Raw genomic sequence first — 27,034 nt, forward strand, 5'->3', positions numbered from 1 at the left:
TATTTTATAAAAGATTTTTTTTGGTGCATACTATTTTTAAAGTCTTTATTGAATTTATTATACTATTACTTCTGTTTTGTTTTGATTTTTGCCACAAGGCATATGGGATCCCAGCACCTCAACCAGGGACTGAACCTTCACCCCCTGAGTTAGAAGGCAAAGTCTTAACCACTGAACTGCCAAGAAAGTCCCCCACTGCATGTTTTAAAATGACTAAATTAATCATGTCATTTGTGAATCTTCCATTTGATCTGTGAGATCTTTCTGTTTAAAATCCTTTGGCATAGTTTACCTGGCAGTGTTTGGATGCTACCAATGCATCAACAAATATACTCACAAAACAGTTATGAATGACCTAAAAATACTACATAGGCTTTTTGAATTAAACTAAATTCAACCCTATTCAATCTTCTCTTCATACAACAGAATTTACCTTCCTCTGCCTCTAAATTCTTTCTTCAACTATGGAATGAAACTGAGTTAACTTTACTGCTTGACTTTCTACACATACTCTCTTTTTTCAGGTTTCACCATCATGTCTATGCTCAACAGCACCCATCATCAAACACCCTTCTTCCTTCTGTCAGGAATCCCAGGGCTGGAGGCATCTTATTACTAGATCTCCACCCCATTGAGCATCATGTATGTGACTGCCATCTTGGGGAACAGCATCATCATTCACATAGTACACAAGACTCCCAGCCTTCTTGAGCCTCAATATTATTCTTGTCCTTGTTATCCACCACTGACATAGACATGTCTACACTGCCCACTGTTTTTAAAGTCTTTTTTTCAACCATCAAGAGATTGAGTTCCATGGTTGCCTGGCTCAGATGTTCTTCATCCACACCTTCTCTTTCATGGAGTTAGCCATGTTGCTGACTGTTCTTTGACCATTTTGTAGCCATACGCAACCCACTATGCTACATCATAGTCCTGACTCCCTCCCGAATTACTCAGATGGGCCTGGCTGTTGTGGCTCGAGGGGTAGCACTGATGATCCCCTTGCCCATTCTGCTCCAACAGCTTCCCTTCTGTAGGAATATTGTTCTATGCTACTCATTCTGCTTCTACCCTGATGTGATGAAGCTGGCATGTGGGTCTATTTATGTGAACATTATCTATGGGCTGGCCTTGATACTCTGCTCCTTTGGGGTTGATTCTGTCTTTATTGTTCTGTCTTATGCTCTAATCTTGAAGACAGTTCCGGGAATAGCTTCCAGGGAAGAATACCTTAAGGTGCTCAACACTTGTGTCTCCCACTTTCTCACTGTCTTGATTTTCTATGTCCCACTTATTGCCTTAGCCTTGATCCACAGAATAGGCAGGTACCACTCCATCATCATGTCCAATATTTTCCTTTTTCTCACCCTGCCGGGGTCCAGCCCCTGCTGATCCAGGGTATTCGAAGGAGAGATGGCGTCGGCGAGGATCAGGAAACAACTGCTTAATTAAACGTTAATTAAGGATATAAAGAGTAATAGCATGAGGATAGCTCAGTGAGGAAATTCAGTGGAGAAAAGCGGCTGAAATAAGGATAGCTCAGTAGGAAAATTCAGTGAAGAAAAGAGGCTGAATAAAATTCCAAAGCAGGGAATTAACATCACCTACGAAGGCTGCAGGCGTCCTCCCGTTCTCCCAAAGGAGAGGAGACACTAAGGCCTCCCCAGTCAGATCTTAGAAGCCCAGGCAAAATTAGTAGGCTTGACGAGCTTCCCCGCCTCAGAGGAAAAATTCAGCCAGAAGGAGAAAGAAAGAAAGACATGGGGAGACCAAATTTCGGTGAACAAGGCCCGCACTTTATTTTCCAAAGTAGTTTTTATATCTTAAGTTGTGCATAGAGGATAATGGGGGAAGGGGTGGAGTCCTGCAAGGACAGCAGTTCCTGGTCCTAATCGAAGCCAGGCTTTCAAACTTATCATATGCAAAAGTTCAGGTGATTTACATCATCTTCTGGCCAGGAGGCCTGTTAACATTTTAAGGAACTTATTTTTCTCTAAAGGTGATTATTCCAAAGTCAGGCACCAGCCTCCAAAAAAGCATTGGACAAAGCTGCATTTCTATAGGGCAAAGGTGAAGTGGGCTCAATCAAGAAAAGAATTAACTCAAGGGTCCAAGGTTACAAACATTGAGGCTACTACTTACATTTCTATACATCCATTATATCAATCAATACACTGCCAAGGACACAGTAGGTAAGGGGTATGGAGACTTAGAAGCAAACATTGGCCCAATAAGTGAAAATCCCTTCACCAATACAATTTCTAATCAATCTTTTAACTACTCAAAAGAATCTGTGTTTAGACAGTTTAGAACATCTCCTGCCTCTCACAGTTGGGAGGCTCTGAACAATCACATGTGGCCGGAAAAACCTATTCAGGCAGGCTAGAGGACTTCCAAAGGAGTTTGTAGGTTGAAACACTGTCACACCCAGGAATTATTAACTGGAGCTGTAAGCTAACTCTTTCTTCAGAGAGACGTAGTGGGGGACAGCCCCCCGTAAAGTCAGAGGTGTAGGTGAAAGCACAAGGCAGAAAGTAGGCAGACTCTGGTTTTGGGGGCAGATGCTCGAGAATTTCGAGGGGGACTCCTGAGGCTCGATCTCGCCTTTGCGTATGCCGATCCTCCTTCCTCATGACCTTTGCCACGGGCGGAGCTCGCTCCCAGCATCACACCTGTCCTTAACCCATTGGTTTATAGTGTGAAAACAAAACAGATTAGAACTGCACTAGGTAGACTGTTCAAATTTAAGACAAGACAGAACAGAGTAGAAGTATTTTGAGTAAATGATCAAAAGGTCAGGGATATTGTAAAAAGAAACAGGAATAGACATTTATTTCTTGTGTGTTGAAGTCCGCCCTTTGGTATGTTTCTGTGTGATTTTGCTTCCTAGGTGACTCAAAATAGTAAAGAATCTGCTGCAAAGCAGGAGATCCAGGTTCAATCTTTGGGTCAGGAAAATCCCTTGGAGAAGGGCATGGCAACCAACTCCAGTATCCTTTCCTGGAGAATTCCATGGACAGAGGAGCCTGGAAGGCTCCAGTCCATGGGGTCGCACACAGTCAGACACAACTGAAGGACTATCACTTTCACTTTCTATAATTTTACTACAATCTTTTTGGAAGTAGGAGATTCTCTTTTAGTTTTAAATATTAGATCAACGAATATATTTCTAAAGGTTCCTTCACCTTCACCTTATGTTTCTCTAAAGTTTATGTATCCCTAATTTCATACCACTTATCCAGGAGCCCCATTTCAATCCAAACAGTATGAGAAATATTTTATATATGAGAATCCCTCATATATAGTTATATGGCTCAAATTTGGTTAAAAGTAAGATATTTATATTATTATACAGAGAGTTATTATTTTTGGTGGGTTTGAGATATTATAAAGGGAAATAGTACAAATGGGAGACAAGAGGTTTTATTTTTATATTTTTTATTGAAATCTATTTTATGATTTTTCCTGAAACCACATTAATCTAAACTTCATCTGATACAAAAATACAATAAGAGATTAAAGCAAAAATATAACAAAGCTTCTGTACCTAAAATTTGCCATCTATGTAATCATACTTAATTTTCTCAGGTTGTATTAAATTGGATTTCACATTAATTTGAGGATAAGTATGTATCAATTACAGAGAAGGCAATGGCACCCCACTCCTGTACTCTTGCCTGGAAAATCCCATGGACAGAGGAGCCTGCTAGGCTGCAGTCCGTGGGGTTGCTAAGAGTCGGGCACGACTGAGTGAATTCACTTTCACTTTTCACTTTCCACTTTTATGCATTGGAGAGGGAAATGGCAACCCACTCCAGTATTCTTGCCTGGAGAATTCCAGGGACAGTGGAGCCTAGTGGGCTGCTGTCTATGGGGTTGCACAGAGTCGGACACGACTGAAACGACTTAGCAGCAGCAGCAGCAGTATGTATCAATTAAAATAAAATCAGGACTCTATAATTTATCTTCTATGTATCCAGGGAACATGGTGAATGACCATTAATGTGCCTCAATGGAAAAGGAGTTGATACTGGTATCTATTTTCTAAGAACATTGCAAGAAGAAATATGCTATGCTACACATAACTTACTGAGTATGCTTACCACAATGTCTGGTATATAATAAATGTTCAATAAATATTAACCAGTATATTACAAGCTAAAAATATGATAAGGACAAGGGTCAAGCAAGGATTTAAAGATAAATATAAAAGAATAAAGTCTTTATTGCTCAGATGGTGATATTAAAGATGACCAGCAAATAATACAGTTGCTCTGAAGTTCAAAGACATATTTAGAGATTCATTTTAATATATGTTTCATATGTTCAAATATAAAATGTATGTATTTGTAAATGTTAAAAGAATTCAGACTAGATTGCCTGTTTTATAACTGTGTATATCATATATTTATCTGCTCAGTATCATCACCTCAAATCAAAGACAGGCATTAAGTTATTTATTTATGCAAATGATGCCTGAAAATTAACTATCACAGAGTAGAGCCAGCTATTATTATTCCATTCACTTTTAATTAATTATGTGGACATTAATTCATGAATCTATGAATTCAATAGTCATGTATAATTGTTTTTACTTATCACCTTCTGTCCCTTTGTTTCTTACACTTTCTCTTGTTCCCCTTTATTTTGTATCTTTACATAGCTATTCTTGGCCTCCACTATCTGCCACACATTAGGGGACAAACGAATCAGACAAAATGCTCTCATTTAGATTATTGGCACATAGTGAGTGAGACAACACAGGAATAAAATTTTCATACTTTAAGGCAACAACATGCCATTAAGACAGAACATACCATTAATTGCTTGATTATTTAACTTATACATAAAGCAATTTATAAGTAAACTGAAATGCCAGAATGGGGCACAGATTAAATTAAAGGATCTTAGGGACCAAGCTTTAGCACTCAATGTCATCATGTCCCTTTTTCTTTCTGAAGCAATCCCTCATATCTGCTTCTATCTTGTTTTACACTCATTTTTTTTTTTTTTCCTAATGTAGATAACTGGGGAAGATGTTCTGTAAATGGTTTTGTGTCCCTTCACTGTCCAGTAGAAACAGTGATCTTAAACTCTTTATAGCATACTATGTAAAGGGGGAGAATTTTTTTCTTCAGTTTTTAATCTCTGCAGTTGAAAAGTCAGGAGAGGAATTTATTAAAATACTGTTATTATTGGTCTCACTCAAGCTGTACAATGAGCTAAGGAGTTCCTCAAAGGAAATTTATCTGCAGTCTTCAAAAAAATGGAACAATGCAGAGAAATGATCCTTATTTCCCTATCATAATACTTAAGGCTGTCAGAGTTAAAACGCTTTTGAGTGGAAAGACTCAATAAAGAAAAATGTTAAATCAGATTTTAAAACTTGTAGAAACATACTAAGAATCAGAATTTCATTTTATGTTTTGAGGGTACTCATGATATTTCTCAAATGACCTCTCAGTAAGATCAAAGATTATACATTTATATATATTTTACTCCCTCTATTCTGTTAATATATAACAGATTTCAGGTAGATGAATGCTTTTGAAATTGAGATAGATATTAAGTTTCCATGGTCTTTGTTTTCATGATCTTTTCAGTCTTGCAGGCAGAAGTTTCTAATAAACCCAGTCTTCACTAGTTTACTTTACACCTAATTTACATAATTTAAACTGAGTCTCCAATTCATTAATTATATTTAGGTGCATGGTCTGCTGTTGTTCCATGATTTTCATTAATAGAATGGAAGCTATATGAATATTATAGTTTTGCCTTCTGTATGTCTCTGATGTCTTACTAAACATGCTAGGCAAATATGAAAAATATTTTGATTACTTTAGAGATCATTTTGAAATTTACTTAGAACTTCTGTAAATTAGTTTGAAATTCTTGCTAAAGCTATTGTATGTTTATTCATTCCGATTGACAAGTAAGTCTTTTATTTGTTTCCTAAGCTAATTCAGCAAGACAAGTCTTCATTTATTTATGACTAACCTCAAGAGTTGACCCCAAGAGAATAATTCATTTTTCCTCTTGGAAAATTAGAGAAAGGAGTTGAATCCTTGTTTCAGAAGATGAAATGTAGCCCTATATATTCTCAGTACGGAGTGGGAAACCAAACAAAATCCAAAAAAAGTATGAATTCTGAATGAAGTAGGACGATGAGTAAGAATAACCATTTCTCACATTCTTATATATTATTTATTTTCATACAGCTCCTTTATTTTTGGTTAAAAACCATCAGATTGAGATATCAACTAGTACTCCAACCCTAAGAAATGGCCAAAACTATTAAGCATATAGTCATAAATTTATCACCAATTTAAAATTTTATAATGCTTCAACTTAAACAATATGGGCAATTAAGAATCAGGTGAAATATTGTTTTCTCAGTAAAATCAGCCCCTCTTTGATCTTTTAAAATCCAGCATCATACACTTCAATTTAGCAGTTGTGAATACATGATTTCATGCAACTCATACACCAAAAACACTGAACTTGAGTTTCTGTTGCCATTTCTCCTTACCACTACCAAACAGTCATCACTCATGATCAGTTATGATCATTTATTTAAGCCCTCTGCTTCTCTTTCCCTGCATAGTTAAATTAGCTTGAGGGAAAGGCCTGAGTCTTTTTATTTTTGAATTCATGGTGCCTAACATACTATTCGGCACATAGCAGATCCTGAACAGCACTTTTTAAATCGGTTCTCTCTTCTGATATAGAGAAAAACGTCATTCTCCAGCAATAATACGTTGAACCCAAAATCGCTTGCACAGAGCAGCCTGGATCTGCCTGGATTTGAGACTGTAGACAAGAGGGTTGAGCAGTGGTGTCATGAGGAGGTAGGCATTACTCATGCTGGTGAATAGAATTAGGGAAGTGTTCTGGGTGTAGTGATGCAGCACTGCCAAGCTGATGAGGGGCAGGTAAAACACAAATACTGTGCATAGGTGACAAGCACAGGTATGCAGTGATTTCCAGTTTCTGTCTTGATTCCCCAGCTTTATAACAGTGGCCAAGATCTTCATGTATGAAACTAAGATGAAGACAACATCTACTGCAAATGTGAAGAGTACAAACACCAATCCATAGACACCGCTAAAAGTGATGTCCCCACAGGCCAAGTTCAGCATATCAGGGTAGTAGCAATAAGAGTGTGAGAGGATATTGGCCCCATAAAAAGGAAAGGTCCTGAGGAGGAAAGGCAGAGGGGCCACCAGGGTGGCACCGCGTATGACAGCAGCTCCACTAAGGCAGGCGACAGTAGAGTGCGTCAGGATCCTGGTGTAGTTCAGTGGAGCACAGATAGCTACCAAGCGGTCAAAAGCCATGGCTACCAGGACACCCGATTCTACTGAGGAGAGGGTGTGGATGAAGAACATCTGGGTTAAGCAGGCATCCAGGCCGATGGAGTGGACATTGAACCAGAAGATAGCCAAGACACTAGGCATTGTAGACAATGAAAGGCCTAGGTCAGTAAGGGCCAGCACAGCCAAAAAATAGAACTGAGGTTCATGAAGATTATGTTCTGCTTTAACCAGGATAAGCAGAAGAGCATTTCCCATAAGGGCTAGGAGATACAGGAGACAGAAGGGAATGGAAATCCATATTTGGGCAGCCTCCAGACCAGGTATACCAATGAAGGAGAAGGTGGGCCAATTAGAAACAGTGTGATTAAAAGACCACATGGAAAGGTGTAGGTCAGACTGAAGTCCAAGATGCTTCTCACCCTATAAAAGAGAGATTGTGTGTCAGGAAATCTGATTAAAAGCAAACTGATTGCCTATACATAGAGTTACAAAATTAAGACATGAAAAACTCAAAATTTGATTTATAACTTCATAATTATTCCTCTTGATATTATGAATGGCAACTAAGCACATGAAAAAATGTTCAACATCTTTATTTATTTAGAAAATGTAAATGAGAAGTACAATAAGATACCATTAGAATAGCTAGAATTAAAAATACCTGAAAATACTGTTGGTGAGCATATGGAACAACTGAAATTCTGATGGGATACAAATGGTACAGAGCCTCTTTGGATATTAGCTTGGCAGTTTCACATAAAGTCACACGCACTCTTATCAAACATTTAACAGTACCCAGCAATTTCACTTCTAAGAATTTGCCCAAGAGAAACAAAAACACATACCCATAGAAAGACTTGTACATAATCAAATAAGCTTTATTCATGATAGCAAAAAAAGAAAAAGGAAAGAAACCAAACATACACCCAGTGTTGAATCGATGCACATATTGCAAAGATCCATAAGCTTTAATTTGAAAAGGAAATAATTCCTGATAGAGGCAATAGCTTGAATGGGTCATTTGTGCTCTGTGAAAGAAGGCAAATACAAAACCCCACATACTGTATGATCTCATTTGTATGAAATTTTAGAAAAGCCAAAATCAGTGATAGTTGATCAGAGATTTTAGAGATGAAAAGGGAGTATAAAGAGACTGAGTACAAATAGGCAGGAAACAACTTTTTGGAAGATCAAAATGTTCCATATCATGGCTGATGTACTAATCACATGATTTTACATGTTATTGAAAACTCATCGAATTGTAGTTCATTAAAATGTATCTCTTTAGGGATATCTTCCGTAATTATTTCCTTTCAGTCAATTCAAAAAGGAAATGTCACTGTAGTTTGTGAAATAATTTGATCTCCATTACTAGAAATTGATTAATATCTGGAATGGGTATCAGGCTATTTTGTTTTATACATTCACCTATTTGATTCCCTCTGGTAATGGACAGGGAGGCCTGACGTGCTGCGATTCATGGGGTTGCGAAGAGTCAGACAGGACTGAGCGACTGAACTGAACTGAAGTGGTCCATATACTACATAGAAAAACAAATTAATTCTAACCATTTTTGTGAGCAGTGACTTTCGTTTTTCCTCTATTTCAAAGGGCTCTAAATCTCTATATTTATTTTCTTCCTTAGAAACTTAGAGTATTTCTATGTTACTCTTCAGCTTACATTTATGCTTTTTCTCTTATGTTATGGTTCATATAAAATTTCTGAGCAATTTGAATATTCTAAAGTCTCCAATTAACTTTCAAATTTTCATACTCAATCCAGATACCTTTTCTGAACATGTGTTCAACCGATACAAAGACATATCTAGCCAGTTGCTTCACAGGAAATTCAAATATATGTCCTAAGCATAAGAGTTAATTTAACCCTTTCCAACCCATACAACTTTTTCATGTATTTTATTCAAAAATACTATTGATGGACTATGCGCTCAGTCATGTCTGACATTTTTGTGACCTCATGGACTGTAGCCTGTCAGGATCTTCTATCCATGGAATTTTCCAGGCAAGAACACTGGAGTGAGTTGCCATTTCCTTCTCCAGGGGATCTTCTTAACGGAGGGACAAACCCGCCTCTCTTGTGACTCCTGTATTAAAGGTGGATTCTTTACCACTGTGCCACCTGGGAAGCCCTAGTATTGATGAGACTATTGTAAATGTAATGCCAGTTTATTTTACTGTTGGTAATGTAGCTGTGAAAAGCAAAGTCAGGAGCCAGACTGTCGAGTTCAATAGATGGCTCCATTCTAATCAGTCATTTGTCTTTGGCTGTTATCTTTCTGTGCTTCCTTCCCTCTTTGTATAATGAGGATATCAGTATCTACTGTCCATAAGGTTCTAATGGGAAATGACTAAAAAAAAAAAAAGCCTCACTATATAAAAGAAGCCACTTGCAATGTAGGACACCCAAGTTCCATCCCTGGGTCAGGAAGATCCCCTGGAAAGGGAAACGGCAACCTACTTCAGTATTCTTGCCTGGAAAATTCCACAATGAGAGGAGCCTGGTAAGATCCAGTCCATGGGGTCACAAAGAGTTGGACATGACTGAGCGAGTAACACTTTCAGTTTTTTCACTTCATATATGTAGATCTACATACATATATATGTATACATATAGATATATCTATACATAGGCTTCCCAGGTGGCACAAATGGTAAAGAACCTGCTTAAAAATGCAGGAGACTCAAGAGAGCTGGTTCAATCCCTGGGTCGGGAAGATCCCCTGGATAAGGGCTGGGTAACCTACTCCAGTATTCTTGCCTGAAGAATCTGCTGGACAAGGGAGCCTGGTGGGCTACAATCCATGAGGTCACAGAGAGTCAGACATGACTGAACACGCACAAGACAGATATAAATGCTGTTTAAAAAGTGAAAGTGAAGTCGCTTAGTCATGTCTGACTTTTTGTGACCCCACGGACTGTAGCCTGCCAGGCTCCTCCATCCATGGGATTTTCTAGGCAAGAGTATTGCAGTGGGTTGCCATTTCCTTCTCCAGAGGATCTTCCCAACCCAGGGATAGAACCCAGGTCTCAACTCAAGGCTACTGTTATTAACTCTTAACATTGCTCTTTACCTTAAACAAACTAGTCATTTCTTATCTGAAAGCTCTACCCCTAGTATTTCTCCTTTAATACATTGTTCCTACAGTTTTCATAGTAAGTTTCTAAAATGTCAACAAGACTACATTGTACCCTTTTAAATATTTTCTCATAAGCAACAAAATAAACTTAATTTCCTTTGCTTCTTTATTATGAGGCACAATACGTTTACAAAACAGATGTGCAAGGTTCTCTAAGTTCATCACTAATATAAATGATATCCCTATGCTCTGTATTTTGTTGCAATAATTCTGAAGGTGCTGGGAGCCCTAGCCTTATGCATTATCATTCTGTGTCTTTATACCTTTGCTCAAGACAAGCCCTCTGGCTGGATCACTTGCTCCTCCCTCTCTCTTACATACCCAGTGAATTTCTATTTAGTCCTGAAAAATTAATCTCAGATACTGTGTCTTCTAGAAAGTATTTCTTATATTTCTGCCCTATCAACTAATCTGCAAGTATTTGAGATCACAGGCCTCTTTCTCTAGTGAGATTTTTTTCTGAAAATATTTTATGTATTATGATAAATTTTTTTATAAATAAGTGACTTAGCAAAATGACTGACACAACTTGTTTGATTTCAATAATTCCAAGCTTTCTTTTTAATAAATTTATAATAAAGATGCTATATTAAATGTTGCTATGAGGATTAATTATATAAGACAGAGCAAAAGCACACCGCATATTGCCTAAAAGTTAGTCAAAGCATTTGTTTTTGAGCTTTTATAGTATTCAGTTCAAAACAAATACATGTGTAAGTAAATTGTAGATATTATAAAATAAAATCCCATGCTGATTTGACAAGAAAATACTAATTGGTAAGAAATTGTAGTTTATCAAGCCAATGTTCCAGCTCAATATATAGCAGCTTAAACATGTGTTGGATAAAGTAAAAAAGCAGCAGGAGCAGCAAGAATGGCAGAATAAGACAGTGATACAGGTGGAAAGCAAAACGGAAGAAAAGAATGGAGAGAGAGTGAGAGGAAGGAAGGGAGGTGGTAGGAAGAAAGGTGGGAAACTTTTAGAAAAAATAATTAAGGAACATCTGATGCTCACTGCAGTGCTGAAACCAGAACACATTTACTAGATCCTAGTACTTGAATTTCCATAAGCAAACAAAGTACTTAATATATATAAAAAAGTGTACATCAAAATACTATATGAATGTTGAGTGTTTTATGTGCCGTGTGTTCATTTTTCTCTTCAAAGCCCAACTAGAAGCCAAGTTCTTACACAAAGTTTTAAAAAGTGCCACTTTGATTTTAAACATTCTACCTTATGCAAGTAAAAATGACTAATGCCCAGGTAGAAGCAGGTTAAAATCACGTAATGCATCTTGTTATAAAAATATCCTACATTTACACATAAACATATATATAAACATACTCATTCACATACATATGTCATGCATATATCTTTGTTATTAGCATAAAATCTTCTTGCTTTATCATAACCTGAGCTTCAAACAGCTAATAGAATATAATCCTTTTGATTTCAGCTTTTAGTCATGTGTTGTCTATTTTTTTTTTTTTTTTTTTTTGGTTTCTTTACTTATTTTGGTCAAAAAAAAAACTTGGTTCTAAACCCATCTTTATTACAGCTTCTGAAAGGGAAATTCTATTTTGCCTGCTTTCCCATTTATATCTTGTTCTGTCATGTTGTTATGTTATGTTTTACCTCCTTGTACCAATCATGCAGTTTTTAATGAGAAGCCCTGCTTGTGTCAGGTACTGTTCTAAACATTAGAGAGTCAAACATTTGTGAGAAATAAAGCAGTATTATGGAAGAAACTTAACTATTATGATTTAAAAATTAGCTTTATCATTTTTTTTTCTCATAAGATCCTGAGGGAAATTCAATCTTTCTGAGAACTAATATTACTTGTCCAAATATGTGCAATTATACCTATTTTAATGGGTACTTAGAAAGATTAAACATAAAACAGAAAAGAGCTTATAATAACACCAACACAATTGGAAAACAAAGTTTACATAAAAGTTATTACAATATGTCAAGGTCTGATTTAGAGTTACACACCAAGTTTACATCTATATCTAGATCACTGTATATATTTTAACTTGGGAATCTAGAGGAAGGCTTTTCTGATAAGTTGGCATATAGGAAGTCTGAAGAAGCATTAGTTGGGATAAGACCAGATATACTGTTTGTGTAAGAATGACACCATTAAAATTACAGAGATTTTAAAGAGAACTTGGATAAAAAATATTGTGGCTGTCAAATTTTATTACTGTTTCAAAATACTAGCAGAACAGTTCTTCACCTATGTCAATTCTTTATTTTTTTAATCTGGAAAATTAAGTTTGATTTTGAATGACTATTTTTCTAAAGCACAAATTCTCATTCAAATATCTTAGAACTTGTAAAAAAAAAAAAGATGACAAATACTTCTAGTGAGCACAAGCTCAATTTAGAGTGGAAAAAAAAAATAACAAAACTGTTTTGTTTAATGAGGTCAGGTGGAGAGGACAAAGAAAAACCTGCAAAATTTGCAAAAGCATTTATGTTCTTCATGGTTCACAACCTAAAAACAAAACATGCTGATTTAGTTAAATCTAATGCATGTCTGCAAATTATATTTATGAGACTCTGGTCTCAGGACTCAGGGAAAGCTATCAAAACAAGAAAAACAGTTCTTAAAACTTGGAAATCTAAAACTGTAGCTTATGTAAACACATATGCACACGTAGCACTAACAAATATTCTTTAAATTGGTCATGACTATAGTAATTATTAATTAGGAGAAAACAAAAATAAAATTAAACCAATTATTTAACTTTAAAATTTACTGATTATCAAATGAAGGATTCTCCAAACAATTTAATCCCACACATCCTAACTCATCAACACTAGCCATTCCTGTTGGTCCCTTTATCCTGGAAAGCTGGTTGTTACTGTACTACTTTACTTGAATGGGCATCCTCAAGTTTGTAATTGTAGCTGAAATTATTTATGTCTGAAGTACTTTACTTACTGTGCAATGAATGACTTTTTCACTCTTGGATGTACTTGGTGGCAAGACTCCCTGTAAGGCACAGAACCCCAGAGGATGTTCTGTATGAAGAAGGAGAGCCTTACATCTAGTACTGGGTTGTTGAACGGCACTTTACAAACCAAGAGAGGGTCTCCTAGGTGCCTAAACCTGTGCTAAAATTTAAAAAGCCCTGGGAATTCCCAACTTTCTGAGCCAGGGGCTTAAATTTATTTTCACCCCAAGGGATCTTTGAGAAACAAGAGACCATGTCTTAAATATTATACATCATAGAGCACCTTCTGTACTGGAGAAACACAAAGCTCTCATTTTATTGGAACCCACTAGGTCTGAGCCATTTCTTTCTATATTGTATAAAAAACAAATTGGAATGACAGCATACAAATAGAACTATATGATATTGACTGTTTCTGAAACAGTAAGCTCTTTAGTAAATAAAATAATAAATGCCTAAAGAATATGCAATGAGAAAATGGCAGTCTCTTCAGCAAGTGGTGTTGGGGAAGTTGCACAGCTGCATACAAAGCAATGAAATTAGAACACATTGCCGTATCATACACAAAAATAAATTCAAAATGGATTAGAGACTTAAATATAAGACATGACACCATAAAGCTCCTAGAAAAGAACATAGGCAAAGCATTCTGTGCTGTAAATTGTCCCAATGTTCTCTTAGATCAGTTTCCCATGGCAATAGATATACAAGTGAAAATAAACAAATAAAACCCAATCAAACTTACAAGCTTTTGCACAGCAGGGAAACCATAGGCAAAGTGAAAAGACAACCTATGGACGGGGAGAAAATACTTGTGAATGATGTGACAAACAAGGGCTTAAATCCCAAAATATAGAAATGGCTCATACAATTGAATAACAAAAAAACAAACAACCCAATCAAAAAATGAGCATAAAACCTAAATAGACATCTCTCCAAAGAAGACATAGAGGTGGTCAGTAGGTGCATGAAAATATACTCATCAACATAATTTGTTAAAGTGCAAATCAAAACTAAAATGAAGCACCACCACACCCCAGTCAGAATGGCCAACATTAAAAAGTCTACAAATAATAAATGCAGGAGAGTATAAAGGGAACCCTCTTACACTGTGGATGAGAATGTAAATTGGTGCAGTCATTATGGAAAACAATATGGAGGTTCCTCAAAAAACTGAAAATAGAGTTGCCATAACATCTAGCAATTCTACTCTTGAGTATATACCCAGACAAAACTATAATTTGAAAAGAAACATGTACCCCTATGTTTATAGCATCACTATTTAACTAAATGTACATTGATTGATGAATGGATAAAGATATGATACCCACCCACACACAGAATATTACTCAACCTTAAGAATAAAATAATGCCATTTGCAGCAACATGGATAGACCTAAAGCTTATCATTCTAAGCAAAGTAAGTCCAAAAGAGAAATACAAACACCACATGATATCACTTATATATGGAATCTAAAACATGACACAAATAAATATATCTAAGAAACAGAAATAGACTCACAGACACGGAGAACAGACCTGTGGTTGCCAGTGGGGTGGGGTGGAGGAGGAAAGGATGAGGAGTTTGGGATTCACAGATGCAAATTATTATATATAGGATGGATAAACAATAAAATCCTACTGTAAAGCACAAGGAGCTATAATCAATATCATGTGGTAAATCATAATGGAAACAATATTAGTATATATATATATGTGTGTGTGTGTGTGTGCATATATGTATACATATATATATAAATATTTAACTAAATCATTTGGCTGTTCAGCAGAAACTAACACAACATTGTAAATCAACTATAGTTCAGTAATATAAAAAATAATAATTGTCTAAAAGTATTCTGTACAAATATGCACTTGCACATTGTCAAAATTTAAAATATGCAGAGTTGATTCATGTAAGTTTGGGGCAAAAACACCAATTATTTTCCCCAGAAGTAACAAAACAAAACTCTCTAAATTTATTTTCCTGAGTAGATAATAAAATATATTAAAGTAATTTAGTACAGGACATCAGTTTGTATTCTACTAAATCTTGTTTTTTTCTTCTCTCAAGAACTTATTATAGATGTATTTCCTGACTATAAAAAGTCCCTGTGAGTTTTAAAAAGATACTAAATATTAAATAACAAGAAAGTAATATAATCCATTAACTATTTTCCTGAATTTTAAATTGTTTCTAGTTCACCAATATGAATAATTATGTCATCTTGGTACATATGATTTGTGTGCACTTTTTGTATGTTTCTATGGGATAAAATGCTCAAATTAAATTGCTGGGCCAAAGTATACCTATTTTATAAATTCAATTCTTGTCAAATTGCCTTTCAAAAATGTTAGCTAATTTGAAAAATGTTAAAATATAGTATGTACACAAGTATAAATATTTGTCTACTTTCTTTCATATTTGTCAAACCTTTAAATTCTCTATCATGAAAAAACTACAGTGTTATTCCCTTAATTTATATTGTTATACTGATTATTAGTGAAGGTAGGGATGTTTTGTATATATTGTATTGTGCATTGTGTGTGTGTATTGTGTGTGTATTGTGTATGTTGTACTTGTGCATTTTCTTTTGTAAATTGTCTGAACAGGCATTTCAAAAGATTAAAATGGATGCTTCACCTTAGCTCAGGTATACTTTTTAAAATAATTAATTAATTAATTTTTGGCTGTGCTGGGCCTTCGTGGCTGCTTGCAGATTTTCTCTAGTTGCAGCGAGCAGTGGTTACCCTCTTCGTTGTGGTGCATGAGCGTCTCATTGAGATGCCTTCTCTTGTTGCAGAGCATGGGCTCCAAGCACACGGCCTTCAGTAGTCGCAGTATGCGTGCTTCAGTAGTTGCAGATCACGGGCTCTCTAGATGGTGGTGGTATACTGGCTTAGATGCTCTGAGGCATACGGAGTCTTCCCAGAACAGGGATTGAACCCGTGTCCCTGCATTGGCAGAGATTCCTCTCCACTGTACCACCAGGGAAGTCTAGGTCTTCTTTTATATTACAAAATAGGGGCATGTCAATTATTTTGCAAAAAATGAGTCCATGTACTTATTTGATTAGGGAGCATGCTTAAATCCAGACTTTAAAACCAGGACCCCCTTCATAATATCCCTCACAATCATTTTATATCTTCGTATCCTTGTCTTGATTCTGCCTCAATGGTAACAAAATATTTACATTTAAGACTATCTGGGGAACACTGTATGATAAAACTCATAGTTATTATCTCTTTTAAGAACAGTTTATTGACATATAAATGTAGTAAATCTCAGTATTTGTAGGTGCACAATTCTGACTCTTAACAAATATGTACACTTTCACATAAACATCATTAAGTTCAAATATATATTTTAATCACACCAAAAATGCCCCATGTGCTGCTTTGAGGAACCCATTCCCCCACAGACTCTTGGCTTTGGAAACTACTTCTTTCATTTCTGTCTCTACAGCTTTAGTGTTTTCAGAATATTATACAATGGAATTCTACAGTATATAGCTATTCTATTTTTATTTCTTCACTTAGCATTATGCTCTTAAAATTCATCCATGTTGTTGCATGTTTAAGAAATTCACTGATTTTTTTTTCCTACCCAATAACATTACAATATTAGCTACAAAATGATTTGTTTATTCATTTACCACTTGATAGATATTTGTGTTGTTTTGAGTTGGGGCAATTATGAATATTTGAGTAATAGGTGTTTCAATGAATATGATTTGATTTGCTTTGGTTAAATACCAGTGAGTAAGGATACTATTTCTGACATACCATTTTGCATTCTTATTATAGATATGTAAGTGTGAGAGGTGCTCCAAGTTCTTTTGAGATTTTACTTATAAAGTAAATCTGAGCACTGCAAAGAGGTAGTAGTTTTAATTTGTATCTCCTTAATGACTAACAATATTGAGTATCTTTTCATATTTTATTTTCTCTTGGTAACTTTGCTACTGAGCAAAGGGCTAATAGAAGTCAATACTACAGTACCATCTGTTGAGGAAAGAAAATAATTTATTGAGTGGTCAACCCCAAAGGAGACATGAGACAAGACTCATCAGAAGTCAAACTTTCATGATTTAGGGGAGGACGATTGGTATGCAGAAGTATTGGCTGAGCAAGTTCTGATTAAGGGCTCTGGGACCTTGCATTTATGGTAAGGGATGGTAAAGGGGCTCTGGCCCAGAATCTTCCTGGACAATGGGCCCTTTGCTGCTGGAAGGGTTTCAGTGTTTATATTCAGGCCATGTCGCAGTTCTTTGACTCCTTGCAGAAGAAACTATAGTTCCAGGTGTTTGAGGTCAAAATTTTCTCCTTTTGCTCATCCTATGGCTGCATGACTTAAGGTTTTACTCTGTTGAGTCAGAAAAACAAGTCATCATCTTGTTAGAAACAGGATACGGCCAGCTTAGGGCTTGTTCTGCAGTTACACCTTTTCTTTGGTAAAGTTTTGTTTTGTTGTTTGTTTGTTTTTCCCATTTTATGGTATTTATTTTCTATTTATTGATTTGTGACATTTTATTACATTGGATTGATCAAAAAGTGCCTTCAGATTTTAAGCAAAAAGACACATTTTTCATTTTCACCAAGAACTTTATTGAACAACATATTTACTATTTTGTTCTACTATCTTCTGCCATTTTTCAGGCAACTTGATAATTCTATGTTCCCAAAACGTTTTATCTTTTTGAGTAGAGATCTGTTCCAGGTGCCTTTTCTAGTTTCCTGGGATTTGAAATTACTATTATTTTTTTTCACAATGAGAATTTTGTAAAGACCAAAATAAATGGAAATCCAAAGTTGCAATATCTGGTGAATATGAATGAATCAGAACTACCATTGTTTGGTTTTCTGGAAGGAGCTCATAATAGAGGACTCTCTTCCAATTCCACCATATACACAATTCTTTGGATGAAGACTGGACTTTGATGTGGTAGATGGTGGTTCATTTTGCTTGTTCCATGATATCTTCTCTTCTACATTATTGTACGTGAACGTGAACGTGAAGTCACTCAGTCATGTCCGACTCTTTGCGACCCCATGGACTGTAGCCTACCAGGCTCCTCTGTGCATGGGATTTTCCAGGCAATAGTACTGGAGTGGATTGCCATTTCTTTCTCCAAGGGATCGTCCCAACCCAGGGATCGAACCCGGGTCTCCCGCATCGTAGACAGACGCTTTACCGTTGTACAATATCCGCCTTTCATCACCCATCACAATTTGTTTTAAAAATGGAAATTTTTTTTATGTTTAAGTAGAGAATTACATGCAGAAATATGGGCAAGAAGGTTTTCTCCACCTATGTGGAACCTGAACATCAAAGTGATGAGTATAACCAAGCTAGAGCAAACAATTTTCTTTTTTAAAATATTAATTTATTTATTTGGCTGTGTTGGTTTTTAGTTGTAACATATGGGATCTTCCTTGTGTTGCACGGACTCCCTAGTTGTGCTGTGTGGGCTCCAGAGTGAGTGGGTTCAGTGGTTGTGGCTCTTGGGTTTAGTTGCTCTGCAATATGTAGGGTCTTACTTCTCCGACTAGCGATCAAATCCACGTCTCCTGCATTGCAAGGTGGATTCTTAACCACTGGACCACCAGGGAAGTCCCCATTTTCTGTATTCTTAATAAAGCAACTTTGCAATAAGGGAAAGCATTCTAATTCATTTAAGTATTAAAAGTTTACTTAAAAACAAATGTTCCTCATTTATAATAAAACAAATAATCTCATTATCCGGGAACTAAAGGCAAAGAAACTGGACCTCGCACACATGAGATTTAACCTACTATTACATCATGGAGATACCTAACCAAGTGACTCAAGAGTTATGGCTCTTGATCCAGAGTAGGAAGGCAAATATAAATTAGATCCATAATTTGGTAACTGCACTAAGAGGGAACACTTAAAAAAAAAAAACTTATTTATTTTTAATTGAAGGATAATTGCTTTACAGTATTGTGTTGGTTTCTACCAAACATCAATATGTATCAGCCATAGGTTAACCCATGTCCCCCTCCCACTTAAATATCCCTCCCCCTCCCTCCTCATTACACCCGTCTAGCTGGTTACTGAGCCCCAGTTTGAGTAAGGGAACACTTTTTTTTAACACAGTTTCATGAGTATTTTAGAAGAAGGTGGTTCAGATATTTGTAGGGTTTGGAAATCTGGGCTAAAGATCTGAGATATTCCTTTTAATGTGGGAACTGAAAGGCAGTGGATAAAGTTTATGGCATAACAGCTTAGACTTGGTGAATAGGATGTGCTCTGGAAGGTAAAGGTCATCTTGATAAATTAATTAGCTGTTGTCTAAGTGATCTAAGCTGTTTTTCTTTCTTTTTTTTTTTTTTAAAGTTGTTCTTCTATGTGAGAAATCTATTATTCTCAACTAATTTTCACTTGTCCAGAAAAGCATATTAAGTATTTGAATAAATTTATATTCAGGAATTCAACAAAATGAATGATGATGTTATTTATTGTTTTACATCTTTATCTTTTGGGGCAAGAATTTGCTTGAACCTGGATACAATCTATGTGGGTGTGGGTGTACTCAGTTCTGTTTATCATTTCACTGATAGGAACAGAAGTTTTACATTTAGTAGAGATGGAGTTGGATGGTATATGTTGTCTAGTCCAATTCCAAGATTTTGTATATTTTTAGTTATTCTCAACAGTTCCCAAGAGGTTAAATTTATTGATGAATTCTGTAATGCTATTTCATACAGTCACTGTTCACTGCAATGTCTCAAATACAGTCATATTATTAATATACTAAGACACACAAGTGTTCAGTACATATTGTGAACAGTATATTCCTGAATTTGTAAATGTCAATATAAAATTTAATATCTTCTCTGTGCTAGGCCTTGATATATCTGATAAATGGGCAAAATAATAAAATATAGGAATAAGAAATATTTCTTTTTTTGGAGGTGATCAAACTCTATAAATTTGAACATCTCATCAAAGAATTTGTCCTCGCATTTTAGGAAGAATTTATATGGAAAATCTCTGCCTTGTACCCAGGTTTTTTCTTTAATTTACACTTTTTCCAAAGGTCATGGGTCTTTAACACTTTTGAGTAGAAAGGAAATTACTTATTTATATTACTCTAAGACATGAAGAAAATTTAATGAGTTAAGAGTTTATGAATATAATGCATATTTCAATATGGCTACTTTAATTAGACAAACAGCAACAAAAGTACTTTTAAAAATGGCAAGCTGTTTCTTCTTTTTGGATGATACACATTTCTTAGTGGTTTCGATACTTTATTTTACATACATTGCTGCTGCTGCTGCTGCTGCTAAGTTGCTTCAGTCATGTCCGACTCTGTGCGACCCCATAGACGGCAGCCCACCAGGCTCCTCTGTCCATGGGATTCTCCACGCAAGAACGCTGGAATGGGTTGCCATTTCCTCCTCCAATGCATGAAAGTGAAAAGTCAAAGTGAAGTCGCTAGTCGTGTCTGACTCTTAGTGACCCCATGGACTGCAGCCCACCAGGCTCCTCCATCCATGGGATTTTCCAGGCAAGAGTACTGGAGTGGGGTGCCATTGCCTTTTCTTTACATACGTTAGTGGCTTCAATTCCACAGTGTTCGTATGGCCATAAAAAGCCTCAGCTTGAGAAGAACCAATGGAGACAACTAATCAGCCTACATTTTCACTGATTTCCTTATAATTATTTCTCCTCCACAAAAGAGAAAAATAAATACTCTGCAATCAGGGAGGAGATACTTTTCGAATAACATTCAGACCTACACCAATGATAACATCAATGTTATTTTAAAGTGTATTTTGATAGAAGGGAAAAAATGCTCTGGATCATAAATGACCTTTGAAACACAGACCGCCTACATATTTACTGTCTGATATGAGGTAAATAAATTAATTTATTTTAATTTTTGTTTCTTCAAATATAGCAATAATTTGGTTGATGTGAGGAGAAAGGGTGAATTTTTATGTGAAAAAGTAAATGATAAAAAACACATGAAAATAGCTTTTAAATCCCTGGTGTGACTCATCATAAGGACAGTCTACTGCTATAGTTACAATATTCCTAGCTGAATCCGTGAAAATTTAAACACCACTGTCACTGAACTGTGGGTTTTGCTAGCCTAACAGGTTATTTTTATTTTAAACAACATAACAAAACTCCCTTAACATTCAGTTGTGTGTTTGTGCTTGTGAAAAATGAGTTGTGTGTATATGAATAGGGTGTGGAATAATGACAGGAAAGTATATATAGTTTATTATTTCATAAGTCTAAGGCAATTTCTATATATATTCAATTTGGTTTCATATCTTAAAACATATAATATGAATTCAAAAATATGTGGTGTGCTTTGGACTGTAGCCCACCAGGCTCCTCTGTCCATGGGATTTTTCAGGCAAGAATACTGGAGTGGGTTGCCATTTTTCTCCTGAAGGGAATCTTCCTGACTCAGAGATAGAAACTGCATCTCCTGTGTCTCCTGAATTGCAGAGCGATTCTTTACTTGCTACGTTATTGGGGAAAGGAGAGTTCAAATGCCTGTAATTCAGTTACCTTTTGAGAAATCTCAAAATATATGATAGAAAATATTAATAACTCCAAGAAATAGATATTACAATTAAAAAATAACTTTCAAGTAAACTGAGATGACACCAAAACTTAATGAATGATTTTCAATTTACTTGATTTTAAAAACAACCCAGTACTGGGGCCGTTTGTGGAACATTCCCTGCTAGCAATGAAAGGTAGACTTTAAATCAAGAAGAGGACTTCCCAGGAGATTACTATCCTCAGGGGATAGCTGCATCGATAATAAAGAAGTTCAAACTGGGTCACAGGGATTCTTGATTTGAATTTGGAAGCGAAAGCTGCCCCTATTGGACAATATCAAACACCCTGCCTTGAGATGCCAGGTAAGATAGGAAACATTATTTACTTGGATTTGGGGGGGGAGGGGAACTAAGATTAAAGATATTTTGAATAAATCAGTGAGTAGAGAAAAATCCAGCCTGCTATACAAGGAATTACAAAGGCCTAGAGGTGTTTCTTTCTGTGAAAATATCCCTAAATTATTTCCTTCAAGAACATGAGGTATTAGGACAATAATATTGAACCAAATAAAAGGAAGCAGGTTTAGAGTAGTCCTGAATAGGGGAAGTGCAGAATTATCTAGATCCATGTCATCAGTGAACCTGGTATTTGGCCTTATCCCAGAACACCAACACCCTTCTACTGGAATATCGATCCAAAAAGTGCTTAAAGATTCATGGATAAGAAAAGGCATTGAAAAGACATCTGGCACCAGATCTTTAACACTGGAAAGCACAGTGAGTGATCTGAGCAGAATGTGCTCTTATCCAACAAAGGGTGAGCTTCCTAGAGCCTCTCTCACCTTTTCTACTTATTGCAACAAAAGTCAAGATTTAAAAAAAAAAAGCTAATAAGGATTTTGAGGTTAATTCTAATTGTCTTATTTTCTAAAGATAAATGTGTAGAATTTTAGTGGATACCTTATTATTTCTGAAAGTCTCATTCAAATTGACTCAGATTGACATTTTTGAAAAAATGACCAGCCTATCAGGTAAGGCAGGGACAGGTAGACAGGACCCTTATGTTTCTTGTCCCCAGTGTTAGAGCAAGCAGTGAGACTTAAACAAACAACAAAAAAAAATTTTGTTTGTTTTGTTATTTTTCCTAAAGGTCTTACCCTCACCAAAGATTAGACTTGTGGGGAAGTTTCAATAGGAACAGCTGGGAAATACTCAGGCCACCACAGTGAAAGTCTGTACGCTCCATGCTGGGAACAAAGATTTCAAATTGTTTATCCCTACAAAGACTCAGGAGTAATATGAAGAATGACATTAGTGAGTGAGAATAGGTGAGACTTGGAACAGTTTGTATAAACAAAATTTGTAAGGTTTATTATTTAATTTCATAAACACAGAATGTGGTGAGGGATGGTCTCAGAAAAATGTGTGTACTTTGCTGTCTGTGGGAAGGGCATTCAGTGTGCCCACAATAGATTTTATCTGGATAAATAAGTTTGGGTAAAATAGACCATGAAAAAGGTCTCATCTCTGACATATGGCATATTACATTTGAATGTTAAACAGATTTCTTGCTTAATCAATAAATATTACTAACTGTGCTTTATTGTATCTTTGCTATAATCTCAAATACAGTAGAAAGCCAGGCATGTAGAAAAAATCATTATTGAATTTTGGGTAAATAACCATACTCATGTTGAATTGGATCAACAAAATATGCATTCTACACTTTCTATAAAATTTATTGGTACTAAAAATGAGCTATTTGCTAACACAAGTATACAATAGCTGTGCAAAATGTCTCTGATGATGTTTAGTCACTATGCCATATTCAACTCTTTGTCACCCCATCAACTGTAGACCACCACGCTCCTAAGTCCATGGAATTTTCCAGTCAAGAATACTGGAGTAGGTTGCCATTTCCTTCTCCAGGGTATCTTCCCAACCCAGGGACTGAACTCGAGTCTCATGCGTTGCAGGCAGAAGTCCCTAGATCTTATTAATTAAAAGAAAGTTTTTATATCTCTAAAAAGAAGGTGAAAATGATTTAAAAAATAATCTGCTAGAGATTTTACCTTCTTTAAACAAACAATTGTTATTCAATATATTAAATTATAATTTTTTATGATCAATTGACAAAATATGTTTATATTTAACAATAAATTATCATAAAATGGTGATTCATAAACTATGTAAAGAAGGATCATTTTTAAAACTTTTGATTAATCACAAAATAATTTTTAAAATATAACTAAAATATTTAAGAAAAATGAAATAAAAACACACCCAAATATGATAATATTAGTATTATACACTAATAATACTGTACACTAATAACAACTGTTATTATTGGATACTAAAATAATGTTATTAAATTCAAGAAGCAAATTTTGTCAGATTAATGTAAAAGTTTCCAAATGTTCAGCTTAAATCTCAACACTGTTCTCATTGCAGAAGAATTAGGATATAAAATGCATCCATGAACTTCAATTTGACTTGCTGTTGCTTAGTTGCTAACTCCTGTCCAACTCTTTGCAATCCCATGAACTCTAGCCCACCAGGCTTCTCTGGCCATGGGATTTTCCAGGCAAGAATACTGGAGTGGGTTTTCATTTCCTCCTTCAAGAGATCTTCCCAACCCAGGGATCAAACCCACGTGTCCTCCATTGGCAGGTGGATTATTTATCAGTGAGCCACGAGGGAAGCCCCCTGAGTTTGAGTAGCACTATCTAATATGTTGGAGAATGAAATGGCAGCCCATTCCAGTATTCTTTCCTAGAGAGTCCTGTGGACAGAGGAGTCTGGTGGATTGCTGTCTATGGGGTCGCACAGAGTCGGACACAACTGAAGCAACTTAGTATGCATGCATGCATTGGAGAAGGAAATGGCAACCCACTCCAGTATTCTTGCCTGGAGAATCCCAGGGATGGAGGAGCCTGGTGGGCTGCCATCTATTAGGTCGCACAGAGTCAGACACGACTGAAGTGACTTAGCAGAAGCAGCATCATCGAATATGTATCATGGCTGATGAAGGCAGTAAGAAATATCCTAGAATGATATACTACTGTAATTAAAATTACATAAAAATTTTGCATAAAATAAAAGAAATTTATTTAAAGGACATTCTTTTTGACATATCACTTTAAAATGCCATTATATCAATTAAATGGTTTAGGTACATTAAGTATCAAGTGTATTTTTCTCATTTTTATTCAATAAATTACAATATCTGTGGAAATTTATCAAAACAAAGTCTCACTTTCTAGTCCAAAGCCTCAAATGCTCTATCTTGGGAAACATCATTTACTTTCATATTAGACACATATCAGGGCCAGATTAAAAGAAGCAGTATTATAAATAGTCAAATGTTCAAGTAAAATTTTAACATCTGTGGAGGCAATGCATTTCATTTTAGGAAAGACATGCAGTTCTGGCATCAACCGCACCAGCTCCACATTCTCCACCTTCCTGGTGACAGGCATACCTGGGCTGCAAGCTGTTCACATCTGGATCTCCATACCTTTCTGTGCCGTGTTCTTGGTAATCCTGGTGGGCAATGTGACCATCATGACAATTATCTGGAAGGAACTTGCCCTCCAAGTGCCTATGTACCGCTTCCTAGTCATGCTAGCTGCCTCCGATCTAGGTCTGTCCCTCTTCACCTTCCCCACAATGCTGAGGATCTTCTGGCTGGATGCTAGAGAACTCACCTTATCTGCTTGCTTCACCCAAATGTTTTTTATTCACACTATGCAGGATTTTGAGTCAGTTATCATACTGGCAATGGCCTTTGACCACTATGTGGCCATTTCTCATCCATTGCACTATTCTTCCATTCTCACCAGGACTGTAATTGCCAGGATGGGTTTGGCCATTGTAGGGCGAGCCATGATGCCCAAGTGCCCCTTCCTATCCTCTTGAGGAGGCTGTGCTTCTGTCATTTTAATGTACTTTCTCATTCCTACTGCCTGTATTCTGATATCCTAAAGCTTTCTTGCTCCAGCACTAGGATCAATAGCGTTGTTGTACTCTTTATGGTGCTTTCCAAAATGAGCATTGATTTTCTCCTTTCTTACATGTTGATTCTGAAAACCACCCTGAGTATTTTATCCCATGATTGCTACCTCAAAACTCTCAACACCTGTATTTCCCACCTCTCTGCTGTAGCCCTCTTCTTCACACTATGATCTGCTTGTCTATACTTTACCAATTTGGCCCAAGACTTTCTCAAACATCTTTGTACTCATGGCCAACATGCATTTTCTCATTCCTCCTGTGATGAACCTCAAACATCTTTGTAACTCATGGCAAACATGTATTTTCTTATTCCTCCTTTCATGAACCGATTAATTAGGTGAAAATCAAGCAGATCCAAGATAAAATATTAAAACTCCTCATCAAAAAAAGACCTGAAGAATCATGAGCAAAATTTATAACATGAATTTTGGAAAAGATATATGAGTAAATAATCATTATCCCAACTCTTCCAGCTGAAGTGACTTTTCTTCATTGCTATATACATAAGAAGGCAAGTAAAAGGCCTGAATGTGTTTTATTTTCACAACCTACACTGGCCATGATTCTCCCTTTTAGCACCAGCCTTCGGTTTAATTTATCATGATAATTTTCTGTGCCCAATTACTGTATGAATTGATGATTACTTTCACTTCAAATATTGGAAGTTGTTTACAGTTTTTTTGTGTGTTTTTCTTCAGTTCTATAAAAGACACATTTTTTTTTCCATTATCCCTTGTCCCATGCTTCTTTATCATTATAATATAATAACAGTTCCATTAAATACTTCAGCACTTCAGATTTTCTACACATGTAAAATTCTCTCTTTCTTGAATTTTCACTATTCATGATAATTAAGTTTGAGACATTTCATAAAGTGACACTGATTGATTAGATCAGGTAAGTAGAAGCTTAGGATGTAGTGTAGTTATATGAAGTGAAATTGGGATGTTAACTCTGGTGGGGACAAAATGGCAAGGTAAAATTAACACAATAACTCAAATAACAGAAAATTGTTTCAAAATGATA

At 36.0% G+C, this 27,034-nt stretch overlaps 1 protein-coding gene and 2 pseudogenes across 2 annotated transcripts; 2 read left to right on the forward strand and 1 right to left on the reverse strand.

The window, feature by feature from the left end:
- Positions 1-535: 535 nt before the first annotated feature.
- LOC147358082 (olfactory receptor 51I2-like) lies at positions 536-3,037 on the forward strand (annotated as a pseudogene).
- A 3,153-nt stretch (positions 3,038-6,190) lies between these two features.
- LOC147358083 (olfactory receptor 51H1-like) lies at positions 6,191-7,723 on the reverse strand. The gene has a single exon (XM_086340419.1). The coding sequence runs from the start codon at positions 7,695-7,697 to the stop codon at positions 6,741-6,743; it is 957 nt and encodes a 318-aa protein (XP_086196545.1). The 5' UTR covers positions 7,698-7,723; the 3' UTR covers positions 6,191-6,740.
- A 17,583-nt stretch (positions 7,724-25,306) lies between these two features.
- LOC147358084 (olfactory receptor 51G2-like) lies at positions 25,307-26,526 on the forward strand (annotated as a pseudogene). The gene is made up of 2 exons (XR_015142132.1): positions 25,307-26,275; positions 26,334-26,526. The product of XR_015142132.1 is annotated as an olfactory receptor 51G2-like (transcript).
- The last annotated feature ends 508 nt before the right edge of the window (positions 26,527-27,034 follow it).

This window comes from Bos grunniens, chromosome 15 (assembly GCF_055505025.1).
Source record: "Bos grunniens cultivar Pamir isolate PY7600 chromosome 15, Bosgru_T2T1.0, whole genome shotgun sequence".
Classification (NCBI taxonomy): Eukaryota; Metazoa; Chordata; class Mammalia; order Artiodactyla; family Bovidae; genus Bos; species Bos grunniens.